Here is a 21,669-nt window from a genome sequence, read left to right on the forward strand (position 1 = left end):
GTGTATTGGTGCTTCAGTAGTCTTCCCAGTTGATGGAAGGGTAGTTGAAGTCTCCTAGTATGAAAGTGTTGGGATGGACCTTGATAGATTCCAGGGTGCTTAGGAACGTGGAGTGAGAGTCTAGGGACATGGTTGGGGACCTATAACAGGTTATGACCTGGATCGCCGTCTTACTCAATGTTAGTTGCACCTGAAGTGTCTCAGATGCGTTATGCTGGGCTACTAGTCTGGAAGTGTGCATATCCTTTATGAATATGAGAACACCACCACCTTTGGAGCTTCGCCCATGTTTTAGGGTCGAAAGGTGTGGAATGAATTCTAGCCTGGTAGCACAGGGGTGCTTTCTGCCGCTTTAAACCAGGTCTCCATTACTCAATGTTTTCCATTTTGAGGAGTGCTTTGAGAGAGTGCATCTTGAGATTTAGACTTCTAGTGTTGAGCAGCATGACCCTCGGACTGCATTTATTTATAGCCGTTACAGTGGTAATTTGGTCTTTGGAACACTGCCTAAAAAAGGCACTATAGAGGTGGCAATAGGCTCAGCCAGTACCAGAAACCGAGGGGTGACAGATGCAGGCCATCTCTGGCAAAGCATCGAGGTCCGTCAATCATGTCATCCCAAGCAGACAGATACTGGATCCCCTTAGAATGACACCAGAAACGTAGCCAATTGTTGAATTCAATCATTTTTTTGTTTGTACTGCAGTATCATTCTGGGTGATGGTAGGATACTGCTCAGGGATAGTGCCATACCTGCCTGGCCCACATAATCCGAGCTCCATCATGTTTCTTTTCATGTTGTCCAGGGAGGTGCATCTCAGGTCATTCACACCCACATGGACAATGATAGAGTCATACTTGTACTTGTTGTGGAGTGACCTGAGTGGGTGTTATGTGTCGGATTCTGACACCTGATAGACAGCTGACTGTTACCTTCTCCTTATTCAACCTAGTGAGTGGAACATCTGTGTGCCTCACTATTGAGTCACCTATGATTAGTGTATTGGGCAAGGTGTTTAGCCTTAGGGGCTTAGGTTGAGGGGCACACTGTGGAGGTGAGCTATATGTCCTGTGGTTTGTGCTGTATTGTGGTGGTCGAGTGCATTTCTGTCTTGGAGGTCTCTGCTGTTTGGGTACATTTCTAGTGACAGCCTCCGTGAAGGTGGGTGTGTAGTTTTTGTTTTTATGTAACAGCTGTGATAGTGGGTGTTCTGGAAGGCTATGTGCTCCATGTGGTGTGGTGGAGGTGTTGACCTTCTCCTCTTGACCAGCTAGTCCAGTCTTGGCTGAAGAGTGCATAGGTTCCAATTTGGTGACATAAGTGCATCTCTCACAAGTCTAAGTGTTGGGAGACAAGAGGAGAGGGTTGTCTGTGTACATGAAGCAGTTGCTACACTGCCTCAGAAAGCCCAAGTGCACCAGGTTAATAGGAGAAAGCACAGGGAACTTCCCTTTAATCATGCCACGAGGGGTGGTCATAACTACTAAGTACTGGAGCTATTTCCATGAAGAATGACTAGTGCTGACGGCACTTACATAGGTGTGCTATTCTAATTGCTACAAAAGCCTGTTGAAATGCAAAGCGATTAGGCCTACTGACATGCAAGAGAGAAAGAACTAGCAATATCTAAGGGAAAAAACTGCAGCGCACACTTTTTGGAACCAGTAAAAGTTTACCTCAGCTCGTCGCCGCTGAGTGGAGCTTAAACAAGCGCAGACCCGCACAAACATGGGTTTTTAAACCAGAAAGTTGAAAGGCATGTGGTGACTAGATCCTCTAGCTGATGTTGTCAAGTCTAAGACAGAATACAGAATGCAGTCTCTCTCCCACAGACTTCTTAAATTAATATCTCAAATATTACTGCTGGAACAGCTTGCAGAATGACACCATTTCTTGTCATTTGACTCTATCCCAGGTAAAACTCCCACTGATGAAAGCTGGCAGTATTTAGCATTTACCCATGAAAATACATACGCAAGGGCTTTTCCTCAGATCTTTGCAGATCCCGGAAGTCATAAAACAATAAAACACTTCCAAGACAATACAGAAAACTTCTCAGGACAGACATTGTGTCTGTTGCTGCACAACTGAAATATAACATCTTTTTTTTATGGCCCAGCCATAAATTAATTTAATTACAGCTATTTTTTCTGAAGTTTTGCAACTTAACCTTCTGTATTCCAGTTTCCCCTGTTAAAATACATACATTTAAACAGTTAAAATAGTGCAGGTACATTTCTCTTCTATTCCAGTAGGGCATGCTGTGGTTACATTTTAAGCACTTTGCAAAAACCTTTTCAACACACACTTCTGTACCAGCAGTTTAATATAGACCTGACATACAGTTCTAATACATTTGTAACCCAAGTATCTTACATGGAGCATGCTGACATTCAAAAATGACACATAACCATTTACAAAATTCCAGACAGTTGTGCTGGCAATATCTCTCTTTGTTAACACTTCTATGTTAACACTTCTATATAAATCATGTTGATATTCACAAAGAATATACAATTATTCACATAATTCCAGATAGCTGTGCAGGCAGTACCTCCTTTCGTGACAGCTCCAATTGCAGAAAAGATCAAAGAGATCAGATTCCGGTGGTTCTGATACGTGCAGAAAAGCAGAAGAAATCTGGTGAAAAGATCTGGTACAGACAGGAAGAAGATATGAAGATGTCCAACCAAGAGGTGGATGGACTGTGTGACAGAAGATCACTGATAGTCGGGTATGAGTGTCAAAGAAGGCATGAGTGTGGCACTGAATCAAAAGAGATGTCGACAGTTAACATAATACCACGAACCCATGTAAAAAATGGGGAAAAGGGGCTGGTGATGATGATGATGATTATGACGAATCAGTATAATATGAAGAAAGAATCAGTCATTATATGGCAACACTGAAAATTTATTGTAAAAAGACTGTTCCATGTTAAACTATGGACTAAAAAGTATGAATGGATCATCAATCATGCCTGCAGCCTGTTGAGTGTTCTCAAAATGCATTGGAAGAAAATCACCTTTAGGCTTCCTCCTTGAATTGAATTTCTTGAATTTGTAGCACATTGGCTGTGATCATCAACACAAACATAATTCTCCAGGAGATAAGCAGAGACAAGATATTTGCTGAACTTAACAGATTTCCTTAGGCCAAGTAATACCTTCTGTAACTTCACTACCTTCACTCAATCTCTAGAGGATAAAATGCCCAGCAAATAAAGGTAAAAACGCAACTCAAAAAATTCTGTTAAGTACTGTAGATTATTCTTTCTATTTTAGGTTTAAAAAACTGGTTTGTACAATGATCCAAATGGATAGTTTTCAGCCATGACCAAGGCACAAAGCAAAACAGCACATCAAATACAATTATATCCATGTGCTGTATTAAACCATGACCAGGAGTACATGCAAGTACTGGTTTAACACTATAACAAATCATCTCCAGATTATTAATATAACAGTACATGGATTTCTCCATTTACATGGACCCAGCACCACCCAATTATGAATTGCCAGTCAGAGAAAAAAGATCAATGATTTCTATTACACTTACATACTGCATTCATAGATCAGAAGCATCAGAAAATTATGGGAAATCACACAGCAGTACCAACATAGCTTTATTTTACATAGTAACAATTCTGGTTAATATGTTCTCGTGAATAAAGTATGGGTTTCTATACACATCATCACAGAGGACAGGTAGGTATCAAACCGGTTTAATGTAGTGAATAACCCCTCATCATAACAAAGATAATCAGTATATACATATGCAAGCAATCAGGTTTTCCTGCAATGGGAAACTTTAACCTCATGACTTCTCAGTATACAGCACACAACTGGAGACATGATGGTCAATAATGAGTGCAGTAATTTCACAGTAAATGAATCCCACATATGCATGCATATATGTGGCTTTCCCTGTGAACTATCTACATAAGGCAAAATGAAAGGAAAGATAAAGCCCTCAGTTTCATGTACAGCTAGAGGAATATAGTTCCAAATGGATGAAACCAACTTACAAAAGGTAGTTCAGGCTACTTGCATCTTTACACATCTTTGTCAAGTCACAATGTGCAAGTAGCCAATTCAAACTGGCTAAAGCAAACTGATCCTGAAGTCACCTGCATTAGAGATGCTTCTGCTACTGTGTATGCTGACAAGCAGCTCATTTATCCAGCTATCTCTTCCTTGGAATAGATGAAGAGACTGGTAGGTCAAAGCCAAAGCAGCTTTGCAGGATGCCTATGCTTATATCTGTCAGGAATCAACTGGGGATATAGTTATCAGAAACTACCTGCACAGAGAGGTCTAGTCCAAGGACAGCAGTAAAGTACTCCACAAATACAAAAAAAAAATTCTATTCTTAAAAAAGAAAAAGAAAAAGTTAGTTTCATCCTAAAACATTTAATGGACTTCATCAGAACTAGGTAACTAAGTACATTACTTCCTTTTATAGCCTCTTCTAAAGATCACCATAACAACTTAAAGGAGCAGTCCTACAAATTTAACTCATCATAATTCAAACTAATATGTACTACAAATATCAGGGTTCCAGTAAATTAAAAAAAAATTAAAACTGAAATTCAAAAAAATTGAACACTGCAGTCTGATCATGAATAAAGAATACAAGCATCCTTATTCCAAACCTTAGAATACTAGATGTGCTAAAAACTATGACAAAGATGTATGGATTGATATATTCATAATAAAAAAATAATTTCAAATTTGTCAAAAATAAATAGCAACAATATGCACAAACACACAGGAAAATGTTGAATTTACTAAGTAAATATTTTATAAGCATTAGTTAAAAATGCTGTTATAGTTCATTTAAAATTTGGTAACTGCAAGTAGTATATATACAAATAATAAAAAGTAATTAAGATATATATATATATATATATATATATATATATATATATATATATATATATATATATATATATATATATATATATATATATATATATTTAATGCTTGGCAGCCCACATCTTTAAAACGGGGCAATTGGGGTATATTCGTTTAAGCCTTAAGGTTGAATGCACTGAGTCTAAACTGCCATAATAATTCCTTGTACTCTAATTTATTCTCTTATGATCCACCTCTAGGGTGGGGTGCCACCATTTCCAAAATACAAAACAAAAATCTGGCAAAACTGCAACATATCACTGTATGTTTATAATGGTCCCCAAGATGAGGTACCAACATTTACGGACTATATACATACAACAACTGAATTTTACAAATTTACCCATAAACAAATATCTCCAGACAGATGGTAAATTTAGGTTCAAGTGTATATAGAAAGCCAACTTTCAGCAATAGTCATTTGCACTTTAAAAGTGTTCACCCTTTCAAGATGAAGAAAGGTTTGGTTATAACCAAAAGGCCAATTCATCCATCTGTCAGGGATGATTTCAGATGACAATATGTACATTACAGAATGTAAGAAATTGATTGATATGTTTTTGGAAAGAGAGGACCACAAAATATTAGTTTCTGACATTTATACAGAAATCTATGACAGTAGGGGGTCCTTGTTTCTGACCTCTGTTGTGGATTGGTTTAGTACAAGACAAAAACTAAAACAATGTTTTGAATAAGGGTTTGATAAGGCATTGTTGCACAGTATAACTTGGGAATTAAATTTGTTAAGGACATTATTATGAAAAATTGGGACATTTTAAGCCTAATGATAAGATTTATGAGATCATAGGCAAGAGCCCTTGTTTTGTATTTAAAACTGCACACAATGTTAAAAATACTTTGGTAAAGAATGGAAGGTTGACAGAACGTGGAACAAATAACTATAAAGAAATACGAAGTGTGGGCATTGAAACAAATGTGCCTACATCTTTACTAGTGATAACATTTACTTGAATGAAGGACATGAATTTACTATTCTATCTGGGAGAGGTTATTGTTATACTAAGGTGGTAGTCTGCTTAGCTTCCTTCTACAACCTGTTTGGGTTTTTATCTTGGAAAGACCAAAAGGTCTTTACACGAGAGGATTTACGAGCAGGTACACAGCACATTCATTAAAAATTAAAGTAATGTCTTGTACAAACATTAAATGGTACGTCATGGTTTTGTCAAGTTTTTGTTTTGCATTTTAAAATGGTGGTACTGAAACCTAGAGGTGGAGCATGGCAGAGTAAATTACAGTACAAGGAATTATTACAGCAATTTAGACTCAATGCATTAAAACATCCAGGTTTTAAATGAATATACCACAACCACCCCCATTTTAAAGATGCAGGCTGCCAAGCTTAAAATATATCTTATTTATTCTTTATATATACATATATATATATATATATATATATATATATATATACACACACACACACACACACATTACTTGCAGTTACCGAACATTAAATGAACTATAACAAAATATTTAAATTAATGCTTATAAAACATAATTATCTTCTTTTGTATATTTATATATTTAACAAGTTTTCCTATGTGTTAGTGCTTGTGTCTATGAGCTTCACCCATCAATGCCACAAGGCTGAAAAACATGAAAAGAATGTTTGATTTTAAAACTGACTCCACACCTTCATCTGGCCTGTATGTTAAGATTCATAATTTGATCCCATAGCCCTGGAATACCTGGAAAGGATGCTGAATTCTAAAACCAACTGCACACCTTCATCTGGCCTGTATGCTGGGCTTCATCCCTCGATGGCACAGGGCTGGAAAACCTGAAAAGGAAGTTTGACTCTAAAACTGACTCCACACCTTCATCTGGGTCCCCTACTGCTGTTTACTTCTGATCAGGTAATAATGATAGAGCCACAACTCAAAGAGTCTAAGCTGGGATCTTGGCTAAAAATTACAGAAATTTCTAGAAAGGAATGCACAAGTTTGGATGAAGAAAAGGAACACCGTGGCTTAGGATCACCAAAGACGGAAATAACCTGGATGGAAGAAAAGGAAAGTTATGTACTTAATGACAGATCCACTTTGTCTTCTTCCATCTTTCTCAACCTGTGGCCATCAGACTGAGATCAGACACCGGCGCACTCAGAATCTTCAGTCCAGGACCTCCACCTCCTCTACCCACAATTCTTGCTCTAACTGCCTCTCCTCAGATCAAGACTACCTCATAAGTGCTCCCAGAACCATAAGACAAGGAAAAATAAACACTTTATGCAGGGAATAAGCTAAAGGCAGCATAAAGACCCTTTTATAGTTTTGAGGCCTGTACACATGGCTAGTCAGGACCAACATGCTATCTGGAGGGAGCATGGAGGGAGGGATAGTTGAGAAAGAGGAAGAAATAAATATGGATCTATTGCTGTGTTGAATATACAACTTTTGTGTCTGATGAGGTATTTTTCATCCAGCTCAACCTGTGGGACAGAGTCCCAACCAGTAACAACCCCAGGGTGTCACTTGGAGAGAACAATCTGCAAAAAGTACAGTTTTTGCAGATTCAGATTGGAATTCAGGCCAACTGCGGGACCGCCTGACGGCAGGATAACCCAAGTGTGATGACTGCAGCAGGGTAACACGATGAACATCGGTAGAACCAAAAGAAGCTGTAGACCTAGACTGGACATCCAGATTGCAATGGGGTACAAAGGTATGTGTGTTAAACCAGGCAGCTGCAGTACAAATGTTATAAAAAGAAGCTTAAGTGAAAAAGGCAGCTGACATTGCCACTGCACTAGTGGAATAAGTCATAGGCTTATCGGGCAAAGAAATTCCTTTCGTAGAGTAAGCAAAGGAGATACAATAGAAAAACCATCTGATTGGATTCACTTTGGAAAGAGGCTTGCCAAGTCTTGTTTTGGAACAGGAGACAAAAAGCTGGTTAGATTTTCTGAAATCTTTGATTCTGTCCACACAGGATCTCAGCTGTCTATGAACACCCAAACACTGGATCCAATGCTCTCCTTTGTTATTTCTACTTCTTCTTCTTTCGGCTTTTCCCGGTTAGGGGTCGCCACAGCAGATCACCTGTCCATTCATGACTGGCAGTGGAGTTTTACAGTGTCGAGTTGCCAGCCCGGCGCCCAACCTTCCACAGAGGGCACACACATGCACGCACTCACACCTAGGGCCAATTTAAAGTGTCCAATCCACCTACAGCATGTCTTTGGGATGTGGGAGGAAACCGGAGCACCCGGAGGAAACCCACGCGACCACAGGGAGGACATGAAGACTCCGCACAGAAGGCACCCGCTCTCCTTTGTTACTAAAAGTTAGAAAGAAAAAAACGTAAATGAATGGGATTATTCAAATTAAACTCTGAAGCAACAGTGGGCAGAAAGAAAGGATTGGGCCTTAAGGAAATTCCATCTTTAGGGAAAACCAGATAAGGAGGAACAGACCAATGCTCTTGACATTCAGATACCCTTCTTGCTCAAGTAACAGAAGAGAGTTTTCCACGGCAAAATCTATAAGACACTGTAGCAGCTGGTTCAAAAGGAGTTCTAGTGAGAACATACAAAAGCAGACTGAGGTCCCAAGGAGGAATTAGGTCACAAACAGGAGGCCAAAAAAAGGTACCTTTCAAAAAGGCTTTGGACAGCTTAAGATACACAGGTGTATTATCCATGCCAATATGAAAGTTAGAAATGGCAGGTAACTGCACTTTAATTGCCAAAGAGCTAAGTCCAGAGTGAAAAAGATGAGCCATAAAATGCAAGATAGCATCTAAAGGAGTAGGAAAAAGGAACTAAACCCTTGGCAGAGGTCCACATGGAAAATCACTTCCATTTCCTGGAGTAAACCTTTCAAGTTGAAGGCTTCTGGGTGGAAAAAAGAATGTGATAATTCTCTCAGACAGCTTGGAATCCCTGGCCAGTATTGAAATTGGAGGAACCATGCAATTTGCTTGAGGAAGGGAAGGTTTGGGTGAGGTAAGCTTGAAGGATGAGAAATCTGACCTGGCAAAATGGTCCAGTAACCAGGGCATGTGTACTAGTTGAAGCAAAAGGAAGAGAGCTAAACTTATAGGTGCCAGAATAGGGCACTGTGGGTGATAGTCTGCAACAGGCTGTGTTCAGAAAAAATATTGATTATAAGAAGAGTTGGGGTGATATGTTTATAGTAAACCCAGGTGACAAGCATGTAGAAGAGAGTCCCTTGGTGACTGTCCCTCTGGTAGAATCAGGGCATATAAATTGCTGCACTTCACACTGGATGGGGAAGCAAAATGTTCACCGCAGGGAATGGATGAAGGACTTAAAATACAAGCCAGTATTTCCAGATTACAGGACCACTCATGAAGCAGAAGAACGTGCCTATTTAGACTGTCTGCCAAGATGCTGGTTTTCCCTGAGATTTGCACTGCAATCAGAAACCACTGGGAGGACATTGTCCATTGCCAACCTCCATGGCCTCTCGACACAAGGGATAAAAATGAGCACCTCCTTATTCGTTCAGGTACCGTACCACCAACATGTTGTTGGCCTGGATGGTAATCACATCCTTGAGGAGTACATCCTGAAATGAAAGGCATGCAACTCTAAAAGAAGGACATCCCTCAACTCCACGATGTTGAAGTCAACATTGGCCTTGAACTGAGACCTGGTGCCCAGACAGTCTTCCCCTTGAAATGCCCCCCCCCCCCACACACACACACACACACACACACACACACACCCAGAAGGGAAGCTTCTGTGGTTGTCATGGCCTAGGGATGGGGAAGAATAAAAGCTCAACTGGCAGTGACCAAAGAAGATCCCAGCCAGCATCAAATAATAAAAACATTTATTAGAGAAACTGGAAAGTTCATAGGATGGATCAGACAGGACCAATGAACTGCCAGATCATTAGGAATCTTGCCAATAGAACTAGACAAATAGAGGCAGCCATATGTCCAAGGAGATGAAGAACTGATGCCACTGGCAGTTTGTGAACCTGCAGGATGCAAAAAGATTGTAAAAGAGAATTTAGTCCTGATAATGGTAGTCTGGCTGTCTAAGTGACCATATCCAAATGGAAACTGATAAGTTCCGGTACTTGGACCAGTTCAAGGCTGGACTTTTTGTAATTCACTGTTATGCCCAAGGACAGACGCAGCTGTAGCAAAGACTCTCAGGCCTGGATTAGTGATGCCCTGGTAGAAGCAATTAGGAGCCATTCATCCTGGTAGAGGAAGACCTGGAACTCCTGCAGCCTGAGCCAAGCTGCCAGTACTGCATTGCATTTGCTGAATTCCCAGAGAGCTGTGGTGAGACCAAAGGACATAGATCAAGAACTGATAATGTCTGGCTCCCAGCAGAAAGTGCAGAAACCTAATGAAATGCCTCGCTACCTTTATGTGATGGTAGGCATTCTTGAAGTCTGCCAAGTACATCCAGTCATCCTTCCTTAAAACGGGTAAAATGGACAGCACCACAACCATCTGGAATTTGGTCTGTATGACAAATCTGTTCAACTTGCTAAGATCTAAAATGGGTCTGAAGTCCTTGTTTTTCTTTGGTACTAAAAAGACTCTTGAAAAGACCCCAGATCCTCACTGGGTGGGTGGGACCCCTTGAGTAATTCTGTTAAGAAGCAGTTTTTGAATTTCCACTGCTGCCTCCCTTCACTGATGGGGTGGCACACTGGGAAGGGAATTTTGAGAGTCCTTTGCCGTGAACAAAAAGGGAACTGTAGAACCTCTGGACATGACTTACAACACCCACATATCTGACCCGTTGCCCTCCCAAGCTTTTGGGTGGACAGCCAGATGACCACAAACTGCCTCCAGAGTACAGCAGATGGGCTACCATTCAGGGGTGCTGGAAGGGCCTCCCCAAGAATATCCTGCAGAAGCCCTGGGTCTGTGGGTCATACCTGCCGCATGGGCATGTATCCATTGTACTTATCCCCGTCATGGGGGGAATCATCACTAGATATGTCCTGGAAAGGGTGCTATGTCTTGTGAAAAAAAGAGACGTTTTCCACCATTCTGGTTCCTAAAGAAAGACTCTGAACTCCAACAGCAGACACCATCTTCCCATCCTGCTCACTCCCAGTCAGCATCTCTTTGACCTTTGGGTCAAAAAGGGAAGAACCATCAAATGAAGCACTGACAAAGGAGACCCTGAAACAGTCCGCAAAAATGCATAAGCACATCCAGGCATGATGGAGCATGATGATACAGATGCCTGATGTGCAGATGTTCCACTGACCATGTTAGACAACAGCTTTGTGGAAATATTAAATATACCCTATATAGTTGATAACTGAGCCACCAAGGTCTTCTGAATGTCTGGAGGCTGCTGAGTCTTAACAACCTCTGAGATTTCAGTGATAACATCCCACTGAAATCTTCTCAAATGGGCAAGGTAATTCAGAGCATGTAAGGCAATGGTGGCTGGTGTATGTGTGCTTTCCCAAAAGATCCAACACCCAAAGCTCTTAGCTGGGTGGATAGACCAAGGAACTCTCTTCAGACATGTCCTTTTTTGTAGCTGCAGCAACCACAATGGCATCCAATGCTAAGCCCTTGCTCCAGTGGGGCCTGTATATGACAGGGATCAAACTTTTATCAGGTTTCCTGGTGATCAGTATCACCATACAGGGTTCTCGCCAAGACCTCTAGGCCACCAGGTCCACAACAGCATATACGGGGGGGGACACACCCTAAATGTGGATTGGCCTAAGCCAAAGGCCTCCAGAAAAAAAACAACTCCTCCAAGAAAGGGGCTTTGATGGTCCACCCCCACACTATTTCAATAATTAAAGCAAATCACCAAAACAGATGTCTTTGTGGGGGATCTGGGGAAGCCCTCCCCTTCATCAAAGTCCTTGACCTCAATAAGGGATTACTTGGGGAAATACAAGTATTTCCTCTTGCATTTACTCTTCCCATGCACTTTCCTGTATGGAGAAAAGGGAGGAGATGCAGAAGAGACAGGGGGCCCTAAATGCAGGGGAGCCTGGAGACCTAACGACAATGGCTGTCCATGTGCCAACTTATGCGAATCTCCGGGTGCAGACAGGGGAAGAGATTGGGATGGATCAGATGCAGCTGTCAATCCTCCTATCTCTGAATGGGAGAGGATCATCTCCACAACATTGAAAACAGAAACCAAAGACAGGCAGACAGACCAAGTGCTCCTCAGAACCAAAGATCCAAGCAAAACACCAATGACCACTGCCAACTCGGCCACGTCAGATGTTGAAATCAGAACTGAACTATCAAGAGGCAAACTGTCCATGGCCAAGTATGATTCTGAAACCTGGAAGACTGACCCTGAGGCACTGGCCAAAAAACACTCTGCTCCAAAGAGCACTCAGAACAAACAGTGCTGTAGTCAAGAAATCTAATGAGCAAGCCAGTGTTTGAAGAGGCTAAGTTGTTGGCATTACGGGATGGGGGGGGGGGTGCAGGGGGCTGAGTCAGACACAATTACCCCAGAGCCAAGGGAGGAACCACAAGACTGGGAGACAACACCTCAGGCATTGGAGCCAGGGAGGCAGTGATAATTCCTAGATCCATCTGGGTCTGAAGAAAGGAAAGTACAGTTGTGTACACTTACCATAAATGTAGATGTTAGAGTGTATTCACTGTTGCAGTCATCACATTTGAGTTATCAGCATGCAGGTAGCCCTCAGCCGGCCCAAATACCAGAGTCTTCGGATTTCTGTGTCGGATGCTGTCGCTTTTTCCATGATGTCAGGTCGTCAGGGGTATAAAACATGCAGCCGACACCATTACATTAGTTTTTCTTGCCCCAGATGTCAGGTGCCCCCACAACAGGACACAATTATATGGTATGGTACACCCCCATCAAAAAGCAAATACACATGATAAAATATATACCAAACAAGAAGTAAAGGTAGAGCCAAGAGAAGTCAAAGGGTTGGAGGGAGGGTAACCAGGATTGCAACAGTGAATACACTCAAACATCTACATTTATGGTAAGTGCACACAACTGTACTATGTTCTTCATGTTTCACTGTTGCAGTCATCACATTTGGGTTGATTCCCAAAGCTAAGGAAGGGAGGAGGTAGTTAAAGAGCATTAGGGCCAGCTATTAAGCCCTGCAAGATTGCTATGGCAAATCCAGCTCTGGATTTAGAAAAGATAGGCAGGTGGTAATGCTTGGTGAAGGTATGTACACAGCTCCAGGTATCAGCTTCCAGGATGTCTCGGGTAGGGACTCCTCTGAGAAATACCGTAGAGGTAGATACAGCCCTGGTGGAATGTGATCTTATCCCCTGTGGGGTAGGTTTTCCATGGTGCTTGTAGCAGAAATGAATGCAATGGGCTATCCATTTGGAAATGGTTTGCTTTGAAATGGCCTTCCCCTCTACCCCGGCAGCAAAGCCAGCTAGCAGCTGGTCAGATTTTCTGAAAGGCTTAGTCCTGTCCAAATAGAATTTAAGTTGTTTGTGCACGTCCAGAGAGTGCAGAATCCGTTCCCCTCTGTTTTGTGGATTAGGGAAAAAAGTAGGCAAATTAATGGACTGGTTTAGGGCCACACTTGACACCACCTTGGGCATAAAGGAAGGATTAGTCCTCAGGGAAACCCTGTCCGCATGGAAGATAATGAAGGGTTCCACTGCCATAAGGGCCTGTAATTCAGACACTCTTCTTGCTGAAGTGATGGCTAGAAGTAAGGCTGTTTTCCAAGAAAGGAATTTCAGCTCTGCTGTTGCAGCTGGCTCAAAGACGGGAACAGTGAGCTTTTCCAATACAAAGTTAAGGTCCCAGGCTGGAGTGGGAGCTCTCCTGGGGGGTGTCTTAAATTTTTGGCCCCTCTAAGGAATTGTTTTAGCAAGGGGTGAGAGAATATGGGTGGCTCAGTATTAAAATGTGCTGAAATGGCAGAGGCATGAATCTTAATTGACGAGAAGGATAGGCCCTTGTGGCGCATTTCTGATAAGTACTCTAGAATATGAGGTAAGCTGGGCACCAATGTGCCCATCCCCTGAGCCTGGCTCCAGGAACAGTATCTTTTCCACTTTTCAGCATAGGATTTTCTGGTACTAGGCCTCCTTGCCTCCAGAATGACATCCAGCAGCTGCTTACTAAGGGATGCTAGAGGAGAGCTTATGGAATTAGCCAGGCTGCAAGGTTCATGGTTTGAAGCTGTAGGTGCAGAATCTGGCCCGCCTGCTGGGACAGCAGGGAAGGGGTCTGAGGCAGGTGCCATGGTTGTAGCAGTATCTGACTGCGCAAGAGGGGGTACCAGTGCTGGCGTGGCCAGTCTGGTGCAATCAGTATTGTCCTTGGCTTGTCCTGTTTGATCTTTAGTAGAACCTTCAAGAGGAGAGGCAGAGGGGGAAAGGCATAAACCGAGAGGCTTTTCCAAGTAAAGGATAGGGCATCCACTTTCCAAGCTTGACCGTGGGGAGTTCTGGTGCAGAATTTGTTCAGTTGGTAGTTCTGTGGGAGGCAAACAAGTCTATCTCTGGAGTCCCCCATTCAAGTGTTTGAATATTTTGGGTTCTAGTTTCCATTCGTGTGGGTCCATGAGATTTCTGCTTAAGTCGTCTGCCAGTGAATTTAGTTTGCCTGGCAGAAATTGAGCTTGTAGGTGCACTTGGTAGCTTAAGGCTGTGTTCCACAGAGCCATGGCTAGTCTGCAGAGAGGGTAGGAGTGGGTTCTCCCCTGCTTGTTTATGTACCACATAACCGCAGTGTTGTCTGTCTTTACCAATAGTTGTCCTGGAAGAATAAGGTCTTTGAAGGCTGTCAGAGCGTTCTGTACAGCTAACATTTCTTTTTGATTGATATGCAGGTGCATCTGTCTCGGGTTCCATTTGCCCTGAATGCACTGCCCTGCCATGTGAGCCCCCCCATGCATAGTCTGATGCTTCTGTTGTTAGGGTTTTGGTGGCAGGGGGTAGAGTGAAAGGGAGTCCCTTGTTGTGGTAGCAGGCCCCTGCCCACATATGGAACTCTGTCCTTAGACCAGGAATGATAGGAATGACAGGAATGAGTGTTTCCAGGTCCTGAGAATGCTGACACCATAGGCTTTTTAGGTACCACTGGAGTTTCCTCATATGCAGTCTTGCGTATGGAATTAGCAGAATGCAAGAGGCCACGACCCCCAGAGCTTGCAGTATTTTCCTTGCAGAAAGCTGGGTTTTTGTGGCCAATAGTTTGAAGTAGGTTGTCAAATAAACTTGCTTCTCTGGAGTGAAGAATGTCATCTGGGAAGTTGTGTTCAAGCTTGCTCCCAGGAATACAGTCTGTTGGCAGGGTACTAGGTGAAATTTCTTTTCGTTGATGGTGTACCCCAGTGAGGTTAGAAGTTTCTTTACAAATGCCAGGTGTTGTAATAGCAAGTCCTGGCTTTCAGCCTGAATCAGACAATTGTCCAAGTATGGGTAAATTTGAATATCTCTCTGCCTGCAAAATGCAATGGCTGAAGCTAGACACTTTGTGAACACCCTGGGCGCAGTAGATAAGCCAAACGGAAGTGCAGAGAACTGAAAAGTGCATGGAGCCCGGCCTGAAACATAGGTATTGTCTGCAAGATTCTCTTATTGGGATATGCAGGTAACCTTCCTTTAAGTCTAGGGTTGCCAGCTAGGCATCCTTGGCTAGCATATGAAGAAGCTGTTGAAGAGTTAGCATTTTGAATTTTGGAACCACCAGAAAAGTGTTGAGAATAGAGAGGTCCAGGATAGGACGTCATGAGTTTTCTTTTCTGGGTACCAGAAAAAGTCTTGAATAAAAACCTTGTCCCCTTAGTTCTGCTGGGACAGGTTGGATAGCCCTGATACTGAGAAGAGAGAGAACCTGCTGTTGGACTTCCGCCCACTGATTTGGGGGGGGAGGTCTGGCCAACCATTTGGGGTTGGTAGTGTGTGGAAGTGGATTCTGTAACCTCAGGAAACTATGTTCAAAACCCATTTGTCCTGAGTAATGAGTTCCAGTTTTTTGCATGCAGGGTGAGCTTTCCTCCTAAGGGAGCAAGTAGTTGAGCAGGGCTTAAAAGGATTAAGGTTGTCATTGTGCCATTTTTCTGTAGGGGGGTGGTTTACTACTCCCTGCTTTGGAAGTGGGAGGCCCCCCACTGCTTAGATCTGTGCATAGCCTGAGGCTGAAGTGTTGGTGGTCTGCTGTTCCTGGGTTTGAACTGAGAAGGACTGGAAAGGACCAGTTCTTTGAAGGCCAATGCCTACTGAATCTGGGAGGCTGTACTTGTACAAAATCTTTAACAGTTTGTACAGATTTAGCTTTTTCCTCCACCCTTTTGAGGACTTCCTCTGCTTTGTTGCCAAAAAGGCGGTCTTTGTTTAAGGGTGCATCCAGTAATTTAGCTTTAACATGATCTGGCAAGTTTTGTTCCTTAAGCCAATCATGCCTTCTAAGTACAGACCCAGTGACAGCAACCTTGCAAGATTCTTCTAAAGCATCAAAACCACATTGCAAAGTATGTTTACCAACTTGTTCTGCAGAATGCATTAAATCTTACAAGTCTTTGTGTTCAGCACAGTCAGGAATCAACATCATTTTCTGTTTAAGTAATCCCATAATATGTTGCTGATGAAACTGGCAATTTAAAGTTCTAATGGTCAAAGTAGCAGAAGTGTATACCTTCTTACCCCATCTGTCTAAGGCTCTAGAATCTCTATCAGAAGGGTTAGGATTTTTGGCAGCAGTAGCCTTAATGCCTTTTGGTCCTTGGGAAATGGTCTCTGGATCCGCAGTAGGATTCTTGAAGAGGAACTTGTGAGTGTCAGGTACTCTGTATTACCTGTCAGGTTTTCTGGGAGGTGGAGGTAGAGTGTCTGGGGTAAGGCTAGATTCCAAGAAAACATCATCTACAATAGCCAGAACAGGAGGGATAGCTAGAGGCCCGTGTTGAGGCAGGAGCAAGAATTCCCCAAGTCTCTTTTTCGACTCAGAATAGTCCTGACTTTCCCAGCAGAAATGCTCCCTAAGGGTATGTAAGGTTTCACCAAAGAACAATCTTCTGGAGGGGAAGCAGAGGAAATGGAATCCTATGCATCAGAATCCTCATAAGTAGATAAGGGTAATTCCTGGTAATCAGAAGAAGCAGAGATATCAGATTCCTGATCAGAAGAATCAGAAAGAAAATTGGTTCTAGGTCTCTTAGAGGGGGAAGTTTGGCTTCCCCTAATTAAGGTAATAAGGTCTTCAACCATTCTAAGCATTTGTTTCTGAGGCATATGGGCCTGAGTTAGCGGTTTGGTTGTCGGTTTCTAGGTGTAGTGCGAGATTTAGGCCTGAGGAATTCGGTACTTCTAGTTGGAAATGATGCCGTCAGTTTAATATGAAAGTCTGTAGGCCTGAATACACCCTCAGAAGCCGGTGCCTGCACAGCGGCTCCGGACCCATCCAAGGTAGAGACATCCACAGGTTCCATAGTCGAAGAAGCATCTCGCGCATTACCAGACTCCGAATGAGTCTCAGTAGAGGCCTGCAAATCTGTAGTAGCGGGTATCAGGGGCTGCGAAAGCGCCTCACTGAGTACCGGCGAACTGGCGACTAGCTTAACGGAAACATCGTCGGCAGTTTTGGACCTATGCAGTCTGTCTCTGTCTTTATCCTTATGTTTTTTCGGAAGATCGGTAGTCGGATGGCTTAACGAAGCCATTTCGGAGTACGGAGATCAAGAACAAATGTATTTAGCTACAAAAATAGCCCGACGACGAATAGTTTGGGCGTTGAACAAGGCACAAAACTGACAATGAGGGATGTCGTGGTCTGGGCCTAAACAGGTGATGCAGTAAGAATGAAAATCTCTATGAGGTATTTGCTTTCCACAGGCAAGACAATTGCTAATTTTTTCTGACATCGGTTAGAGCAAGAAAAAAGGATCCCCAGTGGGGTACTTATCTTTTTTGAAGACTTCGGGTCTGAAACTCGAAAACGAAAATTTCAGGAGTTGGCCGACCGACACTTGCGAACTGCTTCTGCTTCGGGCACCACGCGGCAAGAAAGACTGATGTAATGGCGTCAGCTGCATGTTTTATACCCCTGATGACCTGACGTCATGGAAGAAGCAACAGCATCCGACGCAGAAATCCGAAGACTCTAGTATTCAGGCCGGCTGAGGGCTACCTGCAGGCAGATAACTCAAATGTGATGACTGCAACAGTTTAACATGAAGAACATCGTATCAGTATGTCCAGATCTGATGACTTGAGGCTCCCAACTGACAATCTCTTAGCAGTCACCAGATCCAAAGATAAGATCCAGAATGGTGACTCACAAATCTGAGCAGGAAAAGGTCCTGGAGAAAATTCCACTGGTGTAATCAGGCAAAAGGGGGAGTGTGTGGAGTCTGCCTGAAGAGGTGGAAAGGTCTTTAGAAAGGAAAGGAAAAGGCTGGGAATGCTTATCGTGGGGGAGATGAAAGACTCTGAGACCATGACAAGTGGAGATGGGGGCAGAAGTGGTACCAGTGGAACCAAAGGAGTCAATGTCAAAGACCCCGAAGGTTGATAAACATTGGGCTCCAGCTGGCCCTCAGTGGAAGAGGAACAGCACTTGAGCTCTTTCCGTTACTTACTCCTGGCCTTCAACTCCTTTTCTTTCAACCTCTCCTTTTGCTTTCCATTTGATTTCTTTCTAGGGGGTAGACAGGACAAACAGGCATCTGACGCAGAAGGCCTTCCCTGACCAGCTTTGCCTTCTTTTCATGAAGAGCTCTGTTGCCAAAAGTGGCACAGGCCTATCACTCTACCTCCAAATGTGCTGTGCCCAAACATTAGATGCACTTTCATATGCATCTTGCGGGTGCAATTTTTGCCCACAGCCATCACATTTCTTAAATCTGTCCATAATACCTTAGGGAAAGAAAAAACAAAACACAACAACCACAGCAATGAAAACAATACCACAAGACAAATGCTTCAGAGAAAAGTCAAAAATATTACTATCAATGATCAATAACAGACTAATATAGAACTATTAACTACATTAGGCAAAACCTACAATACCCCATCAACACACTAAAGAAATAACCCAGAGAAAGCTTTACTTTTTTTAACCAAGAAAAATGCGCATGCGCGCGCGCACACACACACACGCGCGCGCACACTCGCACACACATGCACATTTGCACACTCATGCACTCACACACACACACACACACACACACACACACACACACACACACACACACACACACACACACACACACATTCACACACACACGCGTACACTCGCACACACACGCACACAAACGCAAACACACATGCATACACACATGCATACACACGTACACAGACCCACAGAAATACTACCTATCTACCTATGAAGGCAGAAGAACTTACCACTATCTAAAAAAAACTAAAAAAAAAAACTAATTATAGCTAAACTAACACTAGGTGATAAAGACAGTGGGCAGAGCAAAAAGGTATATAAATCAGAAGAAAAATTATCCAAAAAGGATACTCTGATGATGAAGCTCTTGGACCACAATCTGAATGAACTCAAGGGCATCAAAAGATATCTGGGAAAGAGACAGAGCAGGGAGTTGTGGGTACAGGAGGTGGAGCTCCTGGAATGAAGAATCTAAGAGTGCAGATGCTGGATCAGAGTCACATCTGATAACCCTACAGGTTGAGATGGATGGAAAAGACAACTCCAGATTAGACACTGTTCCTTCAAATAAAGAAGTAGCCATATGAAGCAAAAAGGGAACCAGTAGAATCAAGCAAGCTTCATCTACTGCTCACTACCATGGCATTAATGCTACATGCAATGAATAAATCTATCTATGGCTAGGTGTGCTAGCGAGAGTCAACCCACAACTTCATCAGTTCTTATGGATAACATCTACGAATTGTGGCTTTGCCATTAATGTTGTTGCCCTTTGCACAGAATATGCAAGCCTTATAATTTAAGATTAAAATTACCTGAGCTGTAACTAGAAGACTAATTTGTGAACTAAGACTACACTAAACATTGGCTGATTAAGTTAGACAGTAGGCAAAAACAACTTTCAAAACATACTTCTGTTAAGTATTTCAATCAAAAAGGTCTAAGGGTATAAGGTGGATGTAAACAGCTAAAACTACAATAAAAATGACAGCAAACAACTGAAACTGACTAGAGGCACATGCACAAGGAGACTTCTAAAGCAATTCTCCTGTTTAAAGGGGTTTTGCAATCTCTCTTTAGAAAACAGTTAATTTAGAAGTTAGTCATACTGCCAAAATTCCTACAGCAAGAAATCTGGACAAATCCATAAATAATGGTGGGACAAAGGCCCAATAATAGGGACAATTTTTAAATATTGTTCTTGCAAACTTAGAAAGTTGAAAGAATAACAGGTTTGTGTTAGCATGAATTTTCTGAAGGGTACGAAGTCTGAAACTCAAATATCTGTCACTATTTTCTGACTTTAGTCTTTAATGACTTGCCAATGATTTACCAGAAAACCACAATTTTATGAAAAATGGACCAAATATACGAGTCAAAAATCTAGACATTTTGCAAAAATCTGCACAGTTCAGAGGTATGAAGTTAGCACACTCAGACGTTGGGTAGTTTTATCTCACAACTTTTTACAGATTGCTTAAGTATACAACAAATACAATGGGGTCATGTATTCCCTCCATGAGCATGAGAATCTGTGCCTTTTCCCTTTAACAACATAGAAATGATTAATGTGAGTTCTAACATACTGTGAAGTGGGAGGGATCTTCATTCCATCAAAGTTTAACACTCCAGTCACTAACATGCCAATAAACAAAGAACATACTTCCTCAAGATTTAGATAAAAAAAAAAGACATCAAGAAGCCCCAGTTAACCAACACTTTAACTAAAGACAAAGATGTGCAGCTTCTACAACTTCCTCCTCCTCTCAAAAAATGTAGAGTAAAGAAATAATATGTACAGATATCAATAGACACTTACGTGAACAGAGTGGAAATCAATGCTCCAGCAAGATCCTGCCCTCATCGGAATAAATCTGTCTCCACATTTCTGAGCATTTGACAACGACTCAGCAGCAACAGACTAGTAAATAACAAAAACAACATAAAACAACATTTAGTGAAAGTTATAATAACAAAACAAACAAATTAACTTACTGAGTTTCAAATACTGGTTTAACTCGTTAACTGTGGAAGAAAACAGCTGCAACAGACACTTACTGCGCCTTCCCTTGCTGACTAATGTAGTCACCCCTTTTATTTTCTTCCTTCATTTACTCTCTCATTTATTTGCTATTCATATCGTCTCTCTTTTTCTCTTCCACTATCATCGATTTTCTCACCCCTTCTCCTCCTCCCCACCCTTCTTCCATCTCCTCACTTCCTTCTCTTCTCCTTTCACCCCTACTCCCTTCTAATCTTCTCTCCTTACACCATCAAGAATATTTACAGGCAGTGTCCATTCATCGCTACCTATACTGCTGATATAGACGCTTCTCTTAAATAATAATAGTCATATTGCTGTTAACACTTCCTTCCATGGGTCAATGGCCCACCTGTTGCATTCAAATTACTGTACACTGTAACTCCTATTGGATGTTCTTATGCCCTCTGAATACTCTTAGCTACTCACCTTGATGTCATCACTCCTCTCCACAGGTAAATGGCCCACCAGTAATATTAACTTTCACTGTAAATTCTATATGATGTACTTGCTGTACTTTGACATTTTCATTTATATATTTGGACAAGGAATACTGTATTGTAACTCATACTTTTATTGGAGCTTTTCTCCCCGGGCCTCTGCAGAAATGGGCTACTAGGCCAGTTGGACGTCC

At 42.2% G+C, this 21,669-nt stretch overlaps 1 protein-coding gene across 2 annotated transcripts in view; it reads right to left on the reverse strand.

Moving 5' to 3' along the window:
* LOC122813194 (fizzy-related protein homolog) overlaps positions 1-21,669 on the reverse strand; it is an 806,647-nt gene that overhangs the window by 636,031 nt on the left and 148,947 nt on the right. For both annotated transcript variants that reach the window (XM_044085371.1, XM_044085370.1), the window contains one exon: positions 20,814-20,915. In XM_044085371.1, coding sequence (XP_043941306.1) covers positions 20,814-20,915 — 102 coding nt within the window. The remainder of the gene's footprint in view (positions 1-20,813; positions 20,916-21,669) is intronic.

Source organism: Protopterus annectens, chromosome 10.part0 (genome assembly GCF_019279795.1).
Source record: "Protopterus annectens isolate FY-2018-M chromosome 10.part0, PAN1.0, whole genome shotgun sequence".
NCBI classification, from domain to species: domain Eukaryota; kingdom Metazoa; phylum Chordata; order Ceratodontiformes; family Protopteridae; genus Protopterus; species Protopterus annectens.